This window comes from Palaemon carinicauda, chromosome 9, assembly GCF_036898095.1.
Source record: "Palaemon carinicauda isolate YSFRI2023 chromosome 9, ASM3689809v2, whole genome shotgun sequence".
In the NCBI taxonomy this organism is placed as follows: Eukaryota; Metazoa; Arthropoda; class Malacostraca; order Decapoda; family Palaemonidae; genus Palaemon; species Palaemon carinicauda.
The window spans coordinates 75,419,698-75,439,245 of NC_090733.1; the positions used below are offsets into that span (position 1 = coordinate 75,419,698).

A 19,548-nucleotide genomic window follows, 5' to 3' on the forward strand; every position below is an offset into this window, starting at 1 on the left:
GTACCCAAAAGTAGGTAAGGAAGCACATCGTGTGATTCTTCCCTTTTCTTCAACTTATTTTTGTGAAGCAGGGTTTTCAGCTCTTGTTGTCCTGGAAACAAAACAGCGCAACTAAATTGATGTAGAAAATGACTTGCGTCGTGTGCTGTCATCCTTCAATCAAAGAATTTCCAATCTTGTGGAAAAAAAAAAGCAGTAGCATCCATCTCACTACATTAGTTCATAAATTGTCTCTCATTCTCATGAGTTTTTCCAAATATTATATGCCTTGTTTTCAAGTTATCTATTCTTAAAAATGCAAGTCAATTTTGCCAATTTGCTAATGTTCAAACTTTGTTTTTTTTTTTTGCTCCCTTTGAACCAAATATTTAATTTTCAGTTACTTAGATAAATGTCTCTGACATGTACAATTATTTATTTGAGTGGCTTTCATTATTGATATTTAATACAGTACAAACAGATATTCTGTTTTCCTGAACAATCTAAGAAATAAATGCAAGAATCATTTCACATGAACAAAAGAGGGAGTGGGGGCATGTGGGTCTACTGGAGGCAAAAATTATCTTACCTGATGCCTCGTCAGGTAAAATAGTTTGGGAACCAATGATTTAGGGGATCGGCGCATTGGCGAATGGCTGGTGTCGTTTGACCTCCATTTTCCTGGGAAACTGGCAAGTCGCTGGAAAACAGCGAGTCGACGGTGGCTGGCAAGCAGACGAAGGCTGCTGTCAAGCTGGTGAACGGCGAATCATCGGAGATCGACGAGTCAGCGATAGGCGAACCGTAGAACGGCGAACGGCAAACTGTAGGTGAATGACAAACCATTGGAGAGAGGTGAGAAGTTCACGAACGGCGATCAGCTGCACAAGGGCGAGTTGAAGAGAGATGGGCAACCGGGTGGCTGGAACCAGTTGGCGAACCACGAACAGTACAGGTATTGTTCGACTTACGACCGAGATAGGGACCGAGAGATGAGTCGTAAGTCAAGTTGGCCGTATGTCGAACTAGAAAAGTGAAGTTTCCGTGGATTTATTTTGATACGTTATGATTCGGCAATCATCTGGATCATATTTTGTCAATATTTTCTTACTGTCTATCAATATTCCATTTTCTTGTTTTATAGGATATCATATGCTCTATAAATGCATTTTTGTATTCTATTTATCAATTTTGGAAGCATTTTACAATCGAGTACTGAAAATTTTGTTTACCTTTGGTTATGATCAGCTGATCTGAAAGTGCCACTACCTACCGTAACAAAATATGGCGTACATACGTATGGCATATTTTTTTATCATTTCTTAACTTATTAGAAATATCTTCATGATGAATATTACATCAACGCCAATATGTTACAGGAAATCAGTTTCCATACAGTTCGTCTAATCATTAGGTATAATGCGAAATTGTTGTAGCTCTTTCTGTGTGTGTGTGTGTGTGCTCGCTCTCGCAATCGCATACGGGTACAGTAGTTAATTTTTAAAGCTTCATACAGTATTGTACTTCAATATTAAGCCTTTATATTTCATTAGACATTACTGTGTTTAATTGTGGTTTATTAAAGAACGTTTACTGTATATTTTATTTTTCAATTTTTTGAGCATATCAATAATCAACAAATACTTTTAATTTACTTTCGGTTGGCATCAGCTGATCTCAAGGTCACGCTGCCGTATTACTATTATGAGCTCATATATATAGTGCGAATAACACTGATTTATATAATTTTCTTGACATTCGAAATTTCTTCATAATGCATATTACATCAGCGCCAATATGTTATAGGGTATCACATTTTCCATACAGTTCGTTTATAGACCTTATTATTAGTTATAAAAGGAATACTCTCACTCTCACTCTCTCTCTCTCTCTCTCTCTCTCTCTCTCTCTCTCTCTCTCTCTCTCTCTCTGTGGATTCTGTTTTGTTTTTAATTCAGTTGTATCTTCATATTTTTTTTTTTTGAAAATTAAAAAAATTCTATATATCATTATTCGATGTTTCGATCATGGGAATAGTAACGCATCGGAAGGAAATCACTTGATTTGCCTCTCGCCTTCCGCCAGAAATATGACGTCATCAGACTTTTTTTCTTAAATTTACGGTAAGTTGTACTAATCTTATAACTAATGATACAGACCACTAAAACACTTGATATAATTACTGGGTGTTTCGATGATGGGAATGCTGTAATAAGATTACTCGGTAACAATGAAAGGAAATCATTCGGTTTGTCAGCGCGCTTCCGCCAGATACATGACGTCACAAGTCACGTGACGTACAGTAATCTCTACGAAGAATGACTTGCAAAATATGTAAATTCATTTTCTTTGTTTCTCGCAAGAAATGAAAAGAAAATACTAACTTAACAAACAAAAGTATTTTATTTTTATAATGTAAAAGGAAATATATTTTCAAGAAAATATTTGCCCTAAAAGTATATTTTCTTTAGATAAACATCGATCCATTATCAGAGATTAAAAAAGTAGTGTACAGTCAAATTTACACTACGTAGTACTCATGACAACCGATAGACCCTCAAAATACTTTGTATCGTTATTTAATATTTCGATAATGGAAATACTAATATTAATCGTTAGCCTATTGGAAGGAAATCACTGTATGGCCCGGAAGCTTTCCGCCGGTGATGTGACGTCACCAGACATAATATGAATTTGACAGATATTAAAACTTTTCTTAATGTATTTTTAACTGAAAATAAATACTGAATACAGTGAGCCCTCGCTACTTCGCGGTTCAACCATCGCGGATTCACCACTTCCCGGGTTTTTTTCATAACCCATATATATAAACATATCGCGGATTTTCCGGAAATTTCGAAAATACCGCGATATCTGAAGACCCCAAATACGATATTTCGTTACCTGTAATTCCATTAATACTGTAATTAGTAATATCTGCTCTTACTGATTGTTCATTGCATTACATATGACATTTAATTCAGTACAGAAAGAAATAAAACACGAAAAGAGAATGTGATCATACGATAATTCAGTACTGTATACAGTACGTAGTAAAATTAAATCGAACATGAAACGCAAATCAGATGCAGTCATACCATATTAGAATGGTGTAAGGCTGCTGATGGCTACTACTGTACTACAAATGTAATGGATGTTCATTTTTTCCATGAATCTTTTGTATGTATACGTACATAGTACTGCATCCAATAATATTCTTTGTTGCAAAAATCACATCTCGAATAAGCGTATGAGAGAGAGAGAGAGAGAGAGAGAGAGAGAGAGAGAGAGAGAGAGAGAGAGAGAGAGAGAGAGAGAGAGAGAGAGACATATCCTACAACAAAACAAGCGTAAAATTATTATTATCATTATTTATTATTATTATTATCATTACTGTATACGTAGGGTACCTTGTACTTTGAATTGGTAACCTACGTAGCATATAAGACGGATTGTGATTGGTTCAAGCGCTGATAGATGACGAATCAGAACCCATGTTTTGTAATCTAGCCTGTAATTGGTGTTTTGCCCGCATCTCCAACTTCCAGCATCTTTTCGCGGTCACTTTGTCTCCCGTCGTATCGCTGTGTAGATGTTGTTAAGTTATTGTGAACTTTAATCTGTGCTGTGCGTGACTGTTTTAAGTTGAACTTTTTGTTGAACTTTCTGTTAAACCCTACTGTACAATGCCTCCCAAGCGTTCTGCTTCTACTAAGGCTGGTAGTGAGCCTAAACGCCACCGAAAGATGATGACGATTGCTGAGAAGGTGACGCTTCTCGATATGTTAAAAGACGGTAGAAGTTACGCGGCCCCAGCCCAACATTTTGGAGTCAACGAATCCACCGTTCGCTATATCAAGAAGGACGAGGTGAACATTAGAAAGACGGCTGCAATCACCTTTAGCATATCAGCAAAGCGAGTCGTTACCACGGGTAATAAAACGATCGTACGCATGGAAGGTGCTTTAGCAGTGTGGATTGCCAACTGCCGGAAGAAGAACATAGCCTTGGATACGAACACCATCCGAACCAAGGCTTTGAGCTTGTATGAGAATTTTGCGGCAAAGGAACCTCAAGACGACGATGGCGACCATGCTGAAGAAGATGATGATGTAGATGAACCTCAACCAGGGACATCCAATGATTCCCAGCGTCAGAAACAACGTTTTTCCGCCAGCAAAGGATGGTTCGCGAAGTTTCAGAAACGCTTCGCCCTGAAAAGCGTTTCCCTGCATGGCGAGGCTGCTTCCGCTGACACTGCCGCTGCTGAAACTAACGTGAACCACACGTTCAAGAATATTATCGCCGAAGGTGGATACAAGCCGGAACAAGTGTTTAATATGGATGAGACCGGCTTGTTTTGGAAGAGAATGCCGTCGCAAACTTTCCTGTTCAAAGAAGAAGCCAAAGCCTCTGGCTTTAAAGCATTCAAGGATCGCGTTACCCTCGTGATGTGTGGCAATGCTGCTGGATTTTTGCTAAAGCTGGGGCTTAATTACAAGTCGAAAAATCCTCGCGCTTTGAAAAATAAGAATAAGAATCTCCTTCCCGTGTACTGGATGCATAATCCAAAAGCATGGATTACAAAGATGCTGACCTCCAACTGTTTCCACCAGTGTTTCATCCCGCAAGTCAGTCAATATCTCTTAGAGAAGGGCTTGCCATTCAAGATCCTTCTCCTTATGGATAACGCTGGTGGACATGCAACTGACCTGTCGCGTGAGGGCGTTCAGGTAGAGTTCCTGCCACCCAACACCACATCATTAATTCAACCGATGGACCAGGGGGTTATCAGGGCGTTCAAGGCCCTCTACATGAAGAATACCTTGGCGGACCTCGTTGCGTGTGTGGATGCTGCCCAAGAAGATGAAGATGGAGATTTTAATTTGAAGGCGTACTGGCGGCAGTACACCATAGCCACGTGCCTGCAGAACATTCAGAAGGCACTGCAAGAAATGAAACCTGCAACCGTTAATGCGAGCTGGAAGAAGTTGTGGCCCCAGATTGTTTACGACGACGAGGGATTTACTCCGTCTGAAATCCAACACTCTGCAATACGCATATCTGTGCAGTTGGCTGCCATAATTGGAGGTGACGGGTTTGGCGACATGACGACTGAAGACGTCGACGAGTTGTTGGACTGCCATTCCCAGCCGCTAACTTACGCAGACCTAGAAGACCTGACGAAATCGGCCAGTGAAGAAGAGAGCGAAACACAGGAAGAGACCCAAGAAAATGTCGAAGAAACGGGCTTAACATTAGAACGGCTTGCCAAGGTCTGCAACCATATAAAGGAGGTGAAAGAAATGTTGCAAGAGTGGGACGAGGATATGGTTCGTTCTATGCAATTCTGCAACAAAATCGATGAAGACATGACTCCCTACAGGATGCTCTTAGAGCGAAAAAAGAAGCAGCGGCAACAACTTCCGATCACAATGTTCTTCCAGCCTCGCAAAAAAGAGCCAGTTCCTCCTGCTAGTACGCCTTCGGAAGAAATTGAAGAAGTTTCCCAGGAAGAAGTTGAAGAGGTGTCCTAGGAAAAGACACCTCCGTCTGAAGAGACGTAAAATACTATCATTGGCTGCACAGTAGAAGACCTCATCAGCTTCATCATCATCATTTCTACTGTGCAGGAAATTCATCGCCATCATCATTCAAGTTTTTCTTCAACTTCTTTTGTGGTGAGTACAGTAACAATCTTTATTTTTTACTTTAATATTCTAACATTTTAATATTTGTGCCTGTTTTAGTTTAGTATGCATTAAGTTAAAGGGAAGGTTTTAAAAGTCTGAAGAGTATACATGTAACCTTTCATATTTTTTTTGTTTAAAATTTACATTTACGTACGTAAAACAATCTCTCTCTCTCTCTCTCTCTCTCTCTCTCTCTCTCTCTCTCTCTCTCTCTCTCTCTCTCTCTCTCTCTCTCTCTCTCTCTCTCTCGTAAATTTTTTTCCTGCTTTGCTACGTACAGTATGTACTGTAAGATTTTATATAGATATGGTAAATAATATTTGTAATAACATATTTTCTAAAAGCTTTTACTGTAATATCATTATTTATCACTTTCATCATGCGCGTTAAATGCCTTCTTTGTTTACTGAGCGTGGTTGTTTATTGAGCGTACTTAATGACGCCGTCATTTCAGGCGGCGTCATAAAGAAAAAATTTCATTCGGAAGTCCTAAGAAAAATTAAGTAAAACATTGGTAATAACAAAATCAACATACTGTATAATCAATATAAGTGATGCAAAAACTAACCTATACACAGATGTGTACACTAAATGCGTTTGTTTCTTCATTATGATCAGAGATAAACGTAAACAAAACATTGGTTGCCATTTTTTATCGTGCTTTTTGGCGTGTTTAGGAAACGCATGATATAAAATCGCCTTTAATATTTGTGCCTGTTTTAGTTCAGGGTACTGTAGTACATGCATTAAGTGTTCTGTACATTAAAGGGTAGTTTGTTAACAGTACTACGTACAAGGGAAGGTTTTAAAAGTCTGAATATACATGTTAAATAAATACGTAAATATGGTGTCACTACTTCGCGGATTTTCACCTATCGCGGTCGGGTCTGGAACCTATCTACCGCGATAAACGAGGGCTCACTGTACTAACAATAAAAGAAAATAATAATTTACCAAGATAAATCAGTTTATATGTATACAAGAAAATAGATTATTTTCAAGGAAATATTCATCCTATTTCCGATAAACTTGTGACGTCATCACCCTGAAAAAATGGTCGTAAAGTCAAATAGTCGTATGTCACATAGGTCGTAAGTCGAGCAATACCTGTAGTTTGTTGACAAGCAGTTGGCGAGAGTGTTGGCCTGATGAACGCCGCAAGGCTGGTGAATGAAGAGACTGAGGAGAGTCCGTTAAAACTGGCAAAGGTCGGGAACCAGGTGTCGCACGACGAAACTGGCAAATGTCGTCAGACTGACAATCTCTCAAATGGTGGATCATCAAAAGGAGATCATCCAGCCGATGCTGACAAGCCGAACAGCCGTCTCTTTGGCGAAGGAAAAAGATCTGAGGCGAAGAGGGCTATGAACTCTGCGAGGACGTTGACCACAAGGGTGAGCCTCCGCAGGGGCGGAATGACCAGCAAGCTGAACTCTGGCAGGCCTCTAAAGAGGAATCTCTAAAGCTGGTCTCTCTCGTCAAATTTGCTTCACCACCAAAGGAAGATCGGCGAGGGAGAAGCGCAGTCCTTGGCAGCGGTGGCAGGAGTGGAGGACGAGGCAAGGCCACAGAAGACTCCTCAGGGTTGAGAAGAGCCACACTGAGTAGAGCAATCGGGTCAACCTCCAAGGCAAAAGAATGCTGCCATTCTACACCCCGCTGAAGGAGCTGCAACAAAACCTCCTTCGAAGGCGGGCCAGGCAATCCCAGGGACGGCTACACCTGTAAAACATCATGAAGGATTAAAGACTCCCAAAGGGGGAGAGGCGGGGGCGCTTCGCTAGGAGGAGTAACACCGTCTCTGGAGAACCAAGGTTGTAAAGGAGTTAAATGACCTGAACCGTATCTAATAGCTCGTCTTTCAGCTTCGCCGAAAGTAATAACCCCTATAAATAGAGTTGGTTTGTATTTTGGTAATGGAACAAATTAGTTATTAGTACTGTATTACAATAACCTTCCTACTGAAGGGCACAGCTAAGATCAGAGTTGCCAATGACAAAATTCTTTGGGTATGCAGTTATATCTGTAAATGAGACCATAAAAGTTTTAAAAAACTCATGAATCTCTATACAATACTGTATAAGCAAATAGCAACATGAATACAGTAAAAAATAGAGTAACAGCTGGTAGAGAAACTGCCAAGCATTATTCAATGAATGCACTCAAACGACTAAGATAATGGGCAATGGCTCCTATAAAACGAGAGAGAGAGAGAGAGAGAGAGAGAGAGAGAGAGAGAGAGAGAGAGAGAGAGAGAGAGAGAGAGAGAGAGAGAGAGAGCAATTAGTAATTGTAATAATTGCTATACAGTATACAAGAAATATTTTGGACTGACTTTTGTAAATATATTTCCATCAAATACCAAATTCAATACCACATATACCACACTCCTGGAGTGAAATCTGAATATCATCATAATTTTCTATCAATGACATCATGAATGAAATTATACATACCACATACTATGTTCTTGTGAAGGAGAAATAGATTTCATAGGGATCTTGACTTCACCTAAAAATATGTTGCCAAAGACTCCAGGGGAATCATGCCACAAGGCTAATCGAAGTTCTTGGAAGACCGCATCATCATTAACTAAATTATAGGTATTGTCCCGGTCTTGACTTCCACTTCTATGACACATTTGCTGTTAAAAACATAAAAATACAATTTCTCAACTCGAGCAAAATGGGTTATTGGAATTTCACAATAGATAACTTATAAATGTCACTAAGATACCAGATGCCAATTGTATAAAGTGGTTACTAATAATTCAACAAATCCAAATTAAAGAACTTTCAATCATCTTTGTATATGAATTTCATACAGAAGGTGCCTTTCTAAAAAAGGGATTTTGACGTAGGAAAAATCTATTTCTGGGCTCTGACCTGTGCCGCCCAGTGAAATCCTCCTTTTACATCATTTCTAAGGTAATAACTGCTATGAATTTTACCAGAGAAAAAATTGTATAGGAATGCTAGGTTGAACCCAGCTCGCTCACCTATTAAGGTGTCGGTATAAATAACTGGGGCATGATTAAATCACAACCAGAGGTCTTGCACCATTTAGATATCTCCTGTCAATATCCCCAAACAGCGAGGTGCCGTTCAACATCCTAGCTCTGAAACACTACTACGAACAATCCCACCCACGCCAGTGACGTCACTCCTATAGCACCCCAGATTGGGGCCCGACAGAGAGGGACGGGTGGGTTCACTGGGCGGCACAGGTCTCTCGCCCAGAAATAGATTTTTCCTACGTCAAAATCCCTTTTCTGGGCTCTGACCTGTGCCGCCCAATGAAATAGTACCAGAGAATAGGGACCCAATATGGCTAACTACCTGGGGAGAAAAATAACACAAAAATAACATAGATGGTGGTTTTAATATCAAACAGGGGGGATGAAGAATCCTGTAAATACGTAATCAACATGGATATGAAAGTGATAATTAAACATTGTAATCAATACAAAAAGGAAACCCGTAGGTAAGCACTGAATATAGATATGAATAATGATAAACAAGCTTGGTAAGCAATTCATCAAGGTAACCCATAGGTAAGAATTCAACATAAATGTGAATAAAAAAAATGGTAAACAATCCCATCAAGGGATGAAAGAAAAACCAAGCAAAAAGCAGATCCATAATCACATTATTAGTGTAATAAAATAAAATAAAATCAGCACGGTGAATTTCAAGAACAGATGAAATCAAAAACAATTCGTGGAAATTGATCACAATGTAAAATAAAATAATACACCATAAGGGTGTATGGTAAAGGACAAACAAAATCAGGTAGGAACAATAAGTAAGCCAGGCAGGAGGGAAAGAGGATAGAGCAAGACGTTGTGATTAGGACTCAGTACCTTCAGGAGGAACTACATTCCCTGCGGCTACTGTGGCAAATTTAAGAGCGTCTAAAGGTTTTAGGTAGTGGCGCTTGAAAACTTTAGGGGACTTCCAACCCGTATATTTTGAGAGCTCATCAAATTTCATGTGGTGGAAAAAGTTAATTGAAGTAGCCACAGATCGAATATCATGGACATGTGGGAATGATTCAGGATTAGCTTGTTTAAGAAAATAAAGAATTTGTTGTCTGATTCCCTTAAGGGTAATGGTTCCTCCATGTTCTCTAGTAAATAAAGGCCCTGTGGTTGTGGTGGAAGTTCTACTTAAGTAGGATTTCAGGGTGGTAACTGGACACAGGGATGGATCCCGAGGAAGTGAAACAATCTTCCAGGGGGTCCTCATTTTTAGCCAGGAAAACTTTGTTAGGGGAGAGAAGGACCTCACCCGAAGAGAGAAACTCTATATGACCTGGGTCTCTAGATAAGGCTGACAATTCTGAGATTCTGCAGCCAGAGGCGAGGCTCAAAAGAAAAAGTGTCTTTCTTAATAATGCCATATAGTTACAGGATTCATTCGAGGTGTCAGAGGCTAGCTTTAGAACATCGTTCAAAAACCAGGAAACTGCGCTAGGGCGAGTTGAAGGTTTTAATCTGGCACAGGCTCTCGGAATGGATGAGAAATATGAATCCGTCAGATCAATGTCAAAGCCGACATGGAAGATCTTTTTCAAAGCAGACTTGATCGTAGTAATGGTATTGGCTGCCAGGCCCGATTCAAAGAGAGTTCTGAAGAATGTCACAGTTAGGTTCATAGTCATTTTCTCAACTTGGGAATCTTTCAAAATCTTTGCTAGTTTCTTGACAGCTGAGTCATATTGACGGAGGGTGGATTCTCTTTTGTCAGATTCCAGGAATAGGGTATTCAGAGGATCGATGTTTGCACCTTGTTGAGCTGCGAACTTCATGAAGTCCATAAAGTTAGGGCATTCAGAATCCTTGAGGAAGCTAACACATTGCGAGTTTGTACTACTTGTGTTAGTACAGAATTGGGAATCCGCCAGGGGCGGAGGCCTAGCTCTAGTAACAAGGGGAACCAGTTGCTCTTGGGCCAGTTGGGGGCTACCAGAGCCACTCGACCTTTGAAAGATCTGAGTTTGTACAAAACTATCAGCAGGAGATTTATCGGAGGAAACAGATAAATCGTCTTCCAAGTCTTCCAATCTAGTGACATAGCGTCCATGGCATAAGCCTGAGGGTCCAGGTTGGGGGCTACGTAACAATCTAGTTTGCGATTGGACTCCGTCGTAAACAGGTCCACCTGGAGACCCGGGACTTGAGATAATATCCACTGGAAGGATCGATTGTCTAGTGACCATTCCGACTCCAGTGGAGTCGTCCGGGAAAGTGCGTCTGCCACCACATTCCAGACTCCCGCTAGATGGACTGCTGATAGATGCCACTTGTGCGATGCCGCCATGGAGAAAATCGTCAACATGACGTGGTTTATGTGGGCTGATCTGGAGCCTCCTCTGTTGATGCAGTGGACTATGACTGCACTGTCGAGGACCAGTCTGATATGGAGATTCCTGGCTGGGCTGAGACGTTTTGAAGTGAGGAAGACTGCCATGACCTCTAGGACGTTGAGGTGCATTTGTTGAAAGATTGGTGACCATAACCCTTGGACTTTCTTGTGTTGGGACCTCCCCACCCTGTTAAGGAGGCGTCTGTATGAACGACGAGTCCCGGGGCCGGATGTTGCAAGGGAACCGACTTGGAAAGATTTTTGATCTTCGTCCAAGGCTGCAGACTTTTTCTCAGGATTGGAGGAAGACGAGCTCGCCTGTCTCGATGTTATTTGGTTGCTCTGGAGCGCCACACTCTGTTTATGTCCTTTAGTTTGGACCTTAGGACGATGTCTGTCACCGAGGCGAACTGTAAGGAACCCAGGATCCTCTCCTGGTTCCTCCTGGACGTCAACTTGTCCCTGAGAAACTTTCGTATTCTTCGCTATTTCCTTCCTTTTGCTTTTTGGGAGGCACAACGTATGGGAACTTAGGTCCCATTGTAGCCCCAGCCATTGAAACTTGGTCTCCGGGACCAGGCGGGATTTCTCGACGTTGACCTGAAATCCTAATTGTCGAAGGAAGGAGAGGACCTTGTTCGTTGCTATGTGGCAGTTCCAGATGTTGTCCGACCAGATCAGCCAATCGTCGAGATAAGCCACTATTTGTATCCCCTGAGTTCGAAGTTCCTGAATTACCGTCTCTGCTAATTTGGTGAAGATTCTGGGTGCTATGTTGAGGCCGAATGGCATCACCTTGAATGCATAGGCTTGTTTGCCTAGCTTGAAGCAAAGAAAAGGACGAAAATGCCTTGCTATTGGAACGTGATAGTAGGCATCTGTAAGATCTATGGAGGTGGTGACGGCCCCACGGGGAAGTAAGGTCCGCACCTGCGAGACGGTAAGCATGTGGAATTTGTCGCAACGAATGAAGGAGTTTAGACGAGACAGGTCCAGGATTACTCTTCGTTTGTCTGAGCCTTTCTTTGGCACGCTGAATAAGCGACCTTGAAATCTTAAACGATGTATGCTTTGGATTGCGTTCCTTTGCAACAGATCCTTCGTGAATGAATGTAGCTCTTCTGTTGGGAGCTGGTAGAAACTGTTCGGTGGAGGGGGTCCCAGAATCCAGCTCCACCCCAGACCTTTTGAGATTATGCTGGAAGCCCAATTGCTGAACTTCCAGTGGTCCCGAAATTTGTACAGTCTCCCTCCTACCTGCGAGTTCTCAATGGTTGGAGGATGATTTGCCGCCCCTGCCTCCGCGGAAAGACTTGCCTCGGTGGGACCCCTTCCGCCACCTCGGGGAGGAAAGGCACCTCTGGAACCCCTGTGGCACTGGTAGCCATGGAAAGAACCCTGAGATTCATACGTGGGGTTAAAGGCGGGGGAGGTGGTGAATGAAGTCGAGGCGACTTGAGCTTGAGGGACCAACACGTACTGTTGTTGTTGTTGGCCCTTTGAGGTAGAAGGCTGGGAACCTTGAGGAACAGACTGAACCGGGACCGGTTGTACCACTTGAAGAGGAGGTCTAAATTGCGAGGAGTGGAAGGGCCTCAACCTCTTCCTACCTCGGATTGGGGTACTAGCCGGCTCATACTTCCTCTTAGGGACTAGGCCCCACCTAACCTTGAGGCTTTGGTTGGCTCTAGCTGCCTCGCTGAGAACCGAATTCACTAGGTCCTCCGGGAAGAGATCCGGACCCCAGACTGGGGCTTTGATGAGCCTATTAGGTTCGTGTCTAATCGTAGCCTCAGACAGTACATGTCGTCGGCAACGGAACCTGGCATTATGAAAATCATAGACGTTAGTCAATAAGGTCTGCAAAAGGGATTTGGTGAGGACCTTAAAGAGAGGTTCCTCGTCGTTAAGTGGCAACGGTCAATTCGGAAAGAGTAACCGAATTAATCGACCTACCGAGCCTACACCTTGTGTCAAACTCAAATTTAATCAGAGACAAGGGAAGTTTAGGAAGGCGTTCACTGAACTACGTCGAAGCACAGTCCGGGCTCAGTTTGCCCACCGAGAAGGTAGATGGGGCGTTCCGCCAACATTCATTATCCCCCGGGAAAAGAAGGGAAGTCAAGTCCGTCTCTCTGAGTTGAGGTAAGGGGTTCTCCTCCTTGGTAGCCTGATAGGCAATCTCCATAATCTTGGTCGCGCATGGAGTCGGGGTCTGCTCGTTGACCACAAACATAGTGTACGAGCTCTTGTAGGCTGTGATCATTGTATTCATACAGTCCCATTCATTGAAGATGCGGACCAAAACAGACTGTGCCTGTTCTTTAGGGAAGATCACGGTCTCTTTCGGGACCTTATCCAGGCAGATTAGAGCCTCCTCTGTTAGGCGGGCGTAGCCGGGGAAGGGAAATTCAAGACCCGGCAGGTAGAACTCGTAGTCCTCGAGAGGCCGAGTTCCGAAACCTTCTATGAATAACATGCCATCCGAGAGGGGGGCATGTAACGCTAACCGCCAAGGGTTGTTTTTGTTGAAAGGTGGGAGCTTAGAGGCGTCGGGGATGGGATATTGCTGCTGTGGTGGCAGCCCCGAACGCATGAGTCCCTGAACCATGGTCTCCACATTAGTCATTCTCTCTTGTAATATTGTTTCAAAACGAGAGAACATCTTTTCCGAAAATTCCTTCGGGTTGAATGATTCCGCCGGGGGGGGGGCGGGAACAGGTGCCAGAATGGAGACTACTCCCTGAGAGGTCGAGTGCACAGCAACTGAGTCTTTACAGACTCTAGTGGAAAAAGATTTTTACTTCACTGATGATGGTTTCAAAGACTTGTGGGTCTTGTGTAAAGGCCTGCGGTGAGCCTTAACCTTGGGGGGCAACAGGCCGGGGCTTGAGATCAGGCCCGGGAGGTCCCGGGAATCCTTGAAATGAAGTTTGGTCATAAGTAGAAGAAAAAGTCGAGCTAAGGAGAGGAATCTTAGCCCGGGACCCACCTGACTCACCTATGTCCCTACCTGTGTCGGGTTCATCCAGAGCCATGGGCTCTACGTCTAAATTGAGGATAGCGACGTCCTCTGTTAACATCCCGCCTGTCTCCTCTTGATCCGGGGCCAATAGTAGGGATTCAATGTTCTCAATGATAGGATCCGCCAAATCTTTGGGGACCGCGGCCGAAGTCTTTGCGTGCGGGTAAAGGCAAGAGCACCATTCCTCAGAGAGGATATAAGGCAGTTTGGCCTTCACATTACGGGTGAACCCGCCAATCCAGATTTTGAGGGTCGCCTGAGCCGTATTCTTTTCAAGTTGAGAGCTCTGAAAGAGAACAGACTATTAGCGAGGGTAAGGAATATCATGCCGAAGAAAAAAGGAAAAAGATCAGGGGCTTCGGAGACACGAAGCTATCGAAGGGCATGCGAGGAGTCCAAAGAACAGTGTCCTTAAAATTAATTAATTGTAATTAATTGTAACTCCACTTACCAAGTCTGTAATATAGCTAAAAGTAATTCCACTCACCGAGTCAGATGTTAAAGTGGAGGTCATTTTGTAGCAAACTACACAATTGTCCGGATGCCAAACAATCAAATCATCTACCAGGACAGCACAGTGGGCATGTGAACGGCACACATCGTGGCCGCAGGGTTGGTGGAGGACCGCCGAACATGCCGTCATCGCACAGCGTACTGTCTGTAAAATAAAAGATACACGAGTATCTTATAGATAAGCAAAAGGGGCCCGGAGGCTCCGGGGGCTTAAATTATACCACTAACGTGGTGAAAAGGATATACTACGACTGTAATATAGATAAGAATAAGTCAATCCGTAAGCGTGATCGTATTCGAAAAAGGGGGGGGGTCAAGAACAGGGAGTAATATATATATATACATGTGAATATATATAGAGGAGATTAATCCAAGTGGTTACAGGTAACGTTGGCTCCGGAGAGACAACCGAGAGAGTACAGGGCTCATGAAAGTCCACCGGAGAAGGCGGACAGGGGGGGGGGAGTCGAGGGTCAAACCCCTCGACGGCACACAGGATTAATTAACTCGACCAGGGAATAAAGTGAAAGCTACGTCCGGGGATCCCATAATGAAATAATAACAAATGGAGTCCGTGAAGTGCGGAACACCATAGAGGGAGGGGGGTGGAGGGATCTATAATGGGTCCGTGAGGTGCGGGACCGGGAGGAAGTAGCAGGAATGAATGTGAAAATATGTAATATAAACACAACATGATATCACAGACCAAGCAGAATGCCTCCCGCCGACTGATGGCCAATCGAGTCGGCGGAAAAAAACGGCTACGGCAGGGTAGGAGGAAAATAGCAAAAATAATGTATAATAATAAGCCTCACATACTATCGGGAACCGCCCAGAACGGAGTTAAGCGAAGGCCCCGGGGGAGAGAACGTAACGCAAAACAGCTGACTCTACAACTCGACAAGAGAGAGAGAGAGAGGGAAGGCAACCATGGGGTGTGGGTGCCGGGCGGATGGGGAGAGGGAGGCTAACAAGTGGGGCAGAGGACAGGAGTACCAACCTGAACAGAGACCCACAACTGGAATAATCACACGGAAAGACTAGGATAAACAATATAATATAACTAATAGGTAAATAAAAGAGGAAGGCATGCTGGATAATAATAATAATATCAATCGTAAGATAGTATGGAGGGACGAACAGAGAGACGAGAAGACCAAGCCTAACAACGCGTGGAGCTAGGCAGGGCTACCAACATAACACAAAGTCGGTGAAGTGCCGACAAAAAACGTAAAACAAAGAACTGTCTCGTGAAAGTCCCTTCGAACTAATAATACTTGAATAAAACGTATGTTAATAAGATCGTTATGAACGTCCGTGACGTGCGGAACGTAAAACGAAGTAAAACTAGTAACGCTCGAAAGCTAATAGGCATTCCAACGTAACATGAAATTACGACACCGTAAAATCGTAAACAACTGTTATCGTAATAACAGACTACCATAACATAAAATAACACGGGGTGTGAACCGTGAAAACCCAGAAAAGTTCAAAACGTGGAACAATCAGTATAGAAGACTCATTGTAAAACGTTAAGAACGACGAGAGAGAGAGAGAGAGAGGAGGTGGCCGACCGCCACGAGGACCCGATGCGGGGTCGCGGATAAAATAAAACTGATAAAATAATAAATAAGGGCAAGGCCACCTCCAAATCTCAAAACTCATAGATCTGGTACTTAACTTAGGTGGAGTGATGGTAGGGTCCGACATCCTGAGATAAATCCTTGGTAATCCAAGGAAAACACACACCGGAAAAAAGATAACGTATGCAAGCTGGTGCTATAAAAAAGGAGTAACGTCACTGGCATGGGTGGGATCGTTCGTAGTGGCGTTTCAGAGCTAGGATGTTGAACGGCACCTCGCTGTTCGGGGATATTGACAGGAGATATCTAAATGGTGCAAGACCTCTGGTTGTGATTTAATCACGCCCCAGTTATTTATACCGACACCTTAATAGGTGAGCGAGCTGGGTTCAACCTAGCATTCCTATACAATTTTTTCTCTAGTAAAATTCATAGCAGTTACCTTAGAAATGATGTAAAAAGAGCATTTCACTGGGCAGCAAAGGTCAGAGCCCAGAAAGACTTCTTTTGTTAAGAACTGAAAACATATAAGTTCATACATGTTAATACAGTACATAGGTCACTCCTTGCAAGTGTATGGCTGTTAATTTCAGATAAATGTAAACAGTTCTGATACACAAATATTTGTAGAACCACAACCATTCATACCAGGAGAATACTTACATGAAAATATTTCAAGTCTGAAATCACACAAACACATTATATATATATATATATATATATATATATATATATATATATATATATATATATATATATATATATATATATATATATATATATATATATATATATGTATACATATGTATGTGTATATATATATATATATATATATATATATATATATATATATATATATATATATATATATATATATATATATATATATATATATATATATATATATATATATATATATATATATATATATATATATATAGATATAGATATATATATATATATATATATATATATATATATATATATATATATATATATATATACATATATGTATATATATATATATGTATACAGTAGGGTCCCGAATTACACGTGTTCTAATTACACGATTCCTCAATTACGCGATCGATAGTTTTTAAAAATTAATTTTCCTCTTTCTGCGAGGAGCATTCTAAATCCGCGAGTCAAGCACCGGGAAGCGTAGGAAATCTATTGTTTTCTTAATTGTATTGGGGGGGGGGGGTGATGGTTCCCCGATGTCTGAGAAGGGGGGGGGAGAATGTGAGAGAAAGATTTCTGTTCAAACATTTTAAGACTAGTTTTGGATGAAAAAATGTTAAGGTTTGCCCATCTGTTGTGTGAACTTGTCGCTAGGCCTAGCCTAACTGTCCAACACCTATATGTATAATATTCCATATTTGTACTAATTAATTTCTATACTTACGTTGTGATTATGGTGAAAAATCCTTATTCATTAAACTTTAAATTAAAAACCATCAAAATAAAGACTATTTTATATCACGCTACTGCCAAACATGTCACTACAACGAAACCCATTACTTTGTTTAGTACGTTCCATCGCCGATCATAACGAACTCGCTAACCAATTTTAACATCTGTCTATAGGTTAACTTTTGCGGCAAAAGATATCTTACCAGTTACTATGTAATAATAATGTTATAATTAATGTTGTTTTTATTTATCCTTAGAAAATCAAAATATATGAAATATGAGCAATTTTGTTTCGTGTTGTTTTTTTTTTTTCCTAAAAAAACGCCTTCTTAAAAGGAAAACGTTTTTTTTTACGTTTCATCGTCGATCATAAACGCATTTACTCCTGAAAGTGATATTGAAGAGCTTTTACTAAAGATGTTATTATAAATAAAGATTATAAATAGGTGGTAAAATATCTATAATTAAAGTGTAGCAGCATCAAGAAATGTTGGGGTTCGCCCTTTACATAAGAATGTACTGTACATTGGATTAGACAGAACGTAGAAAAAATCAATTAGGGAAAAATCGGTATTCGATATCCTCTTCATCAGCATCGTCAATCGGGCTTTTTATTTTTTTTATTCTCAGTCGCTAACTAGTTATCGCACTGCCAAGATCTGCACACATTCCGATAATTCACATTTGAAGGTTTTCTGGGAGAGGATGGATAGAGAAAATACCGAACTATATAAAATGTTTTTTTAACCTGTTAAGCGTCACCCACGTGATAAACCGTTCACCACGATCTACTCGGTACCGCCTTCAACTGTATATTCCATTCATGACTTTAATTGCCTTTTACAAGCCGTCAGTCTCGTGATATTACGTTTACTCGTATAGTAAGTATAGGATCACCACTTGGCAACACTCTCAGCATATGGGGACTGTGAATAGAAACTTATATGATGTCTGGCAACTATTTTTCTGAAGGTAGCTTGATGTTGGAAAACTGGTTTCCTATCAGTGCGCTCGGGCGTTCATGCATAAGTGGTTATTTGTTGTTCCTTTTGTAATGAAAGGTCTAAAGAGGAAGGTTATTTCTTTAGATGAAATAAATGATATTCTTGTTGTGGAATTTGATAATGATAACCTGTTTGATAATGAGAGCACTAGTTCTGAATCCTCCAGTGATGAGTATATTGAAGAAACAAAGTTTTCTTTCGATGCCGAAAGCGAAAATGACTTCTCATTACCGAATGACTGGACAACGAAATTTCACAAAACTATAAAGGGAAAGGAAACGCCGAGAGAGAGAGAGAGAGAGAGAGAGAGAGAGAGAGAGAGAGAGAGAGAGAGAGAGAGAGAGAGAGAGAGAGAGAGAGAGATAATAAAGTGGATAAATAATGTACAAATGTATGACGAACATATTTGAAAACTATACAGGAAACGATATGAAGAGAGAGAGAGAGAGAGAGAGAGAGAGAGAGAGAGAGAGAGAGAGAGAGAGAGAGAGAGAGAGACTTATCCCTTTCCTTTTGTTGCTTATCCAGGCGTAAGATTTACGATTGAAGATAAAAAGAACCCATTAGAATATTCAGTATTATGTAGCCATTTGAAATTAAATAATAGTAGTATTAATTGTTTTTTTTACTCAACCATTTAATTAATATCCCTACTTTTAACTATAATTACGAATTATAAGCATAAAGAAATTATATTAACTTTGAAAAATTATCATTAGTGAAATGACCGCTCAGGGCAAAAAAAGCGTGATTATCGTACAGCAGCCTAGTGCACACTTGCGCCTAGTGGCCGTGTTTACGTGTGGGAGTGTCATCATGGATATACAGTACTATACTGTAATTTTTAACTATTGCTAGATACGTACTGTATCAAACCTTGAAAACCCGTTTTTGTTTTTTGTATCTATAGGAAATAATTCTACATCATTCGGAAAATACTGAAAACAGTAAGCTATGCATAGTACAGTAGTA

The 19,548-nt window shown here is 41.3% G+C and overlaps 1 protein-coding gene across 1 annotated transcript in view; it reads right to left on the bottom strand.

The window, feature by feature from the left end:
* RasGAP1 (Ras GTPase activating protein 1) overlaps positions 1–19,548 on the bottom strand; it is a 373,291-nt gene that overhangs the window by 195,335 nt on the left and 158,408 nt on the right. The window contains exon 6 of the mRNA XM_068380108.1: positions 8,129–8,316. Within this exon, the coding sequence (XP_068236209.1) occupies positions 8,129–8,316 (188 nt within the window). The remainder of the gene's footprint in view (positions 1–8,128; positions 8,317–19,548) is intronic.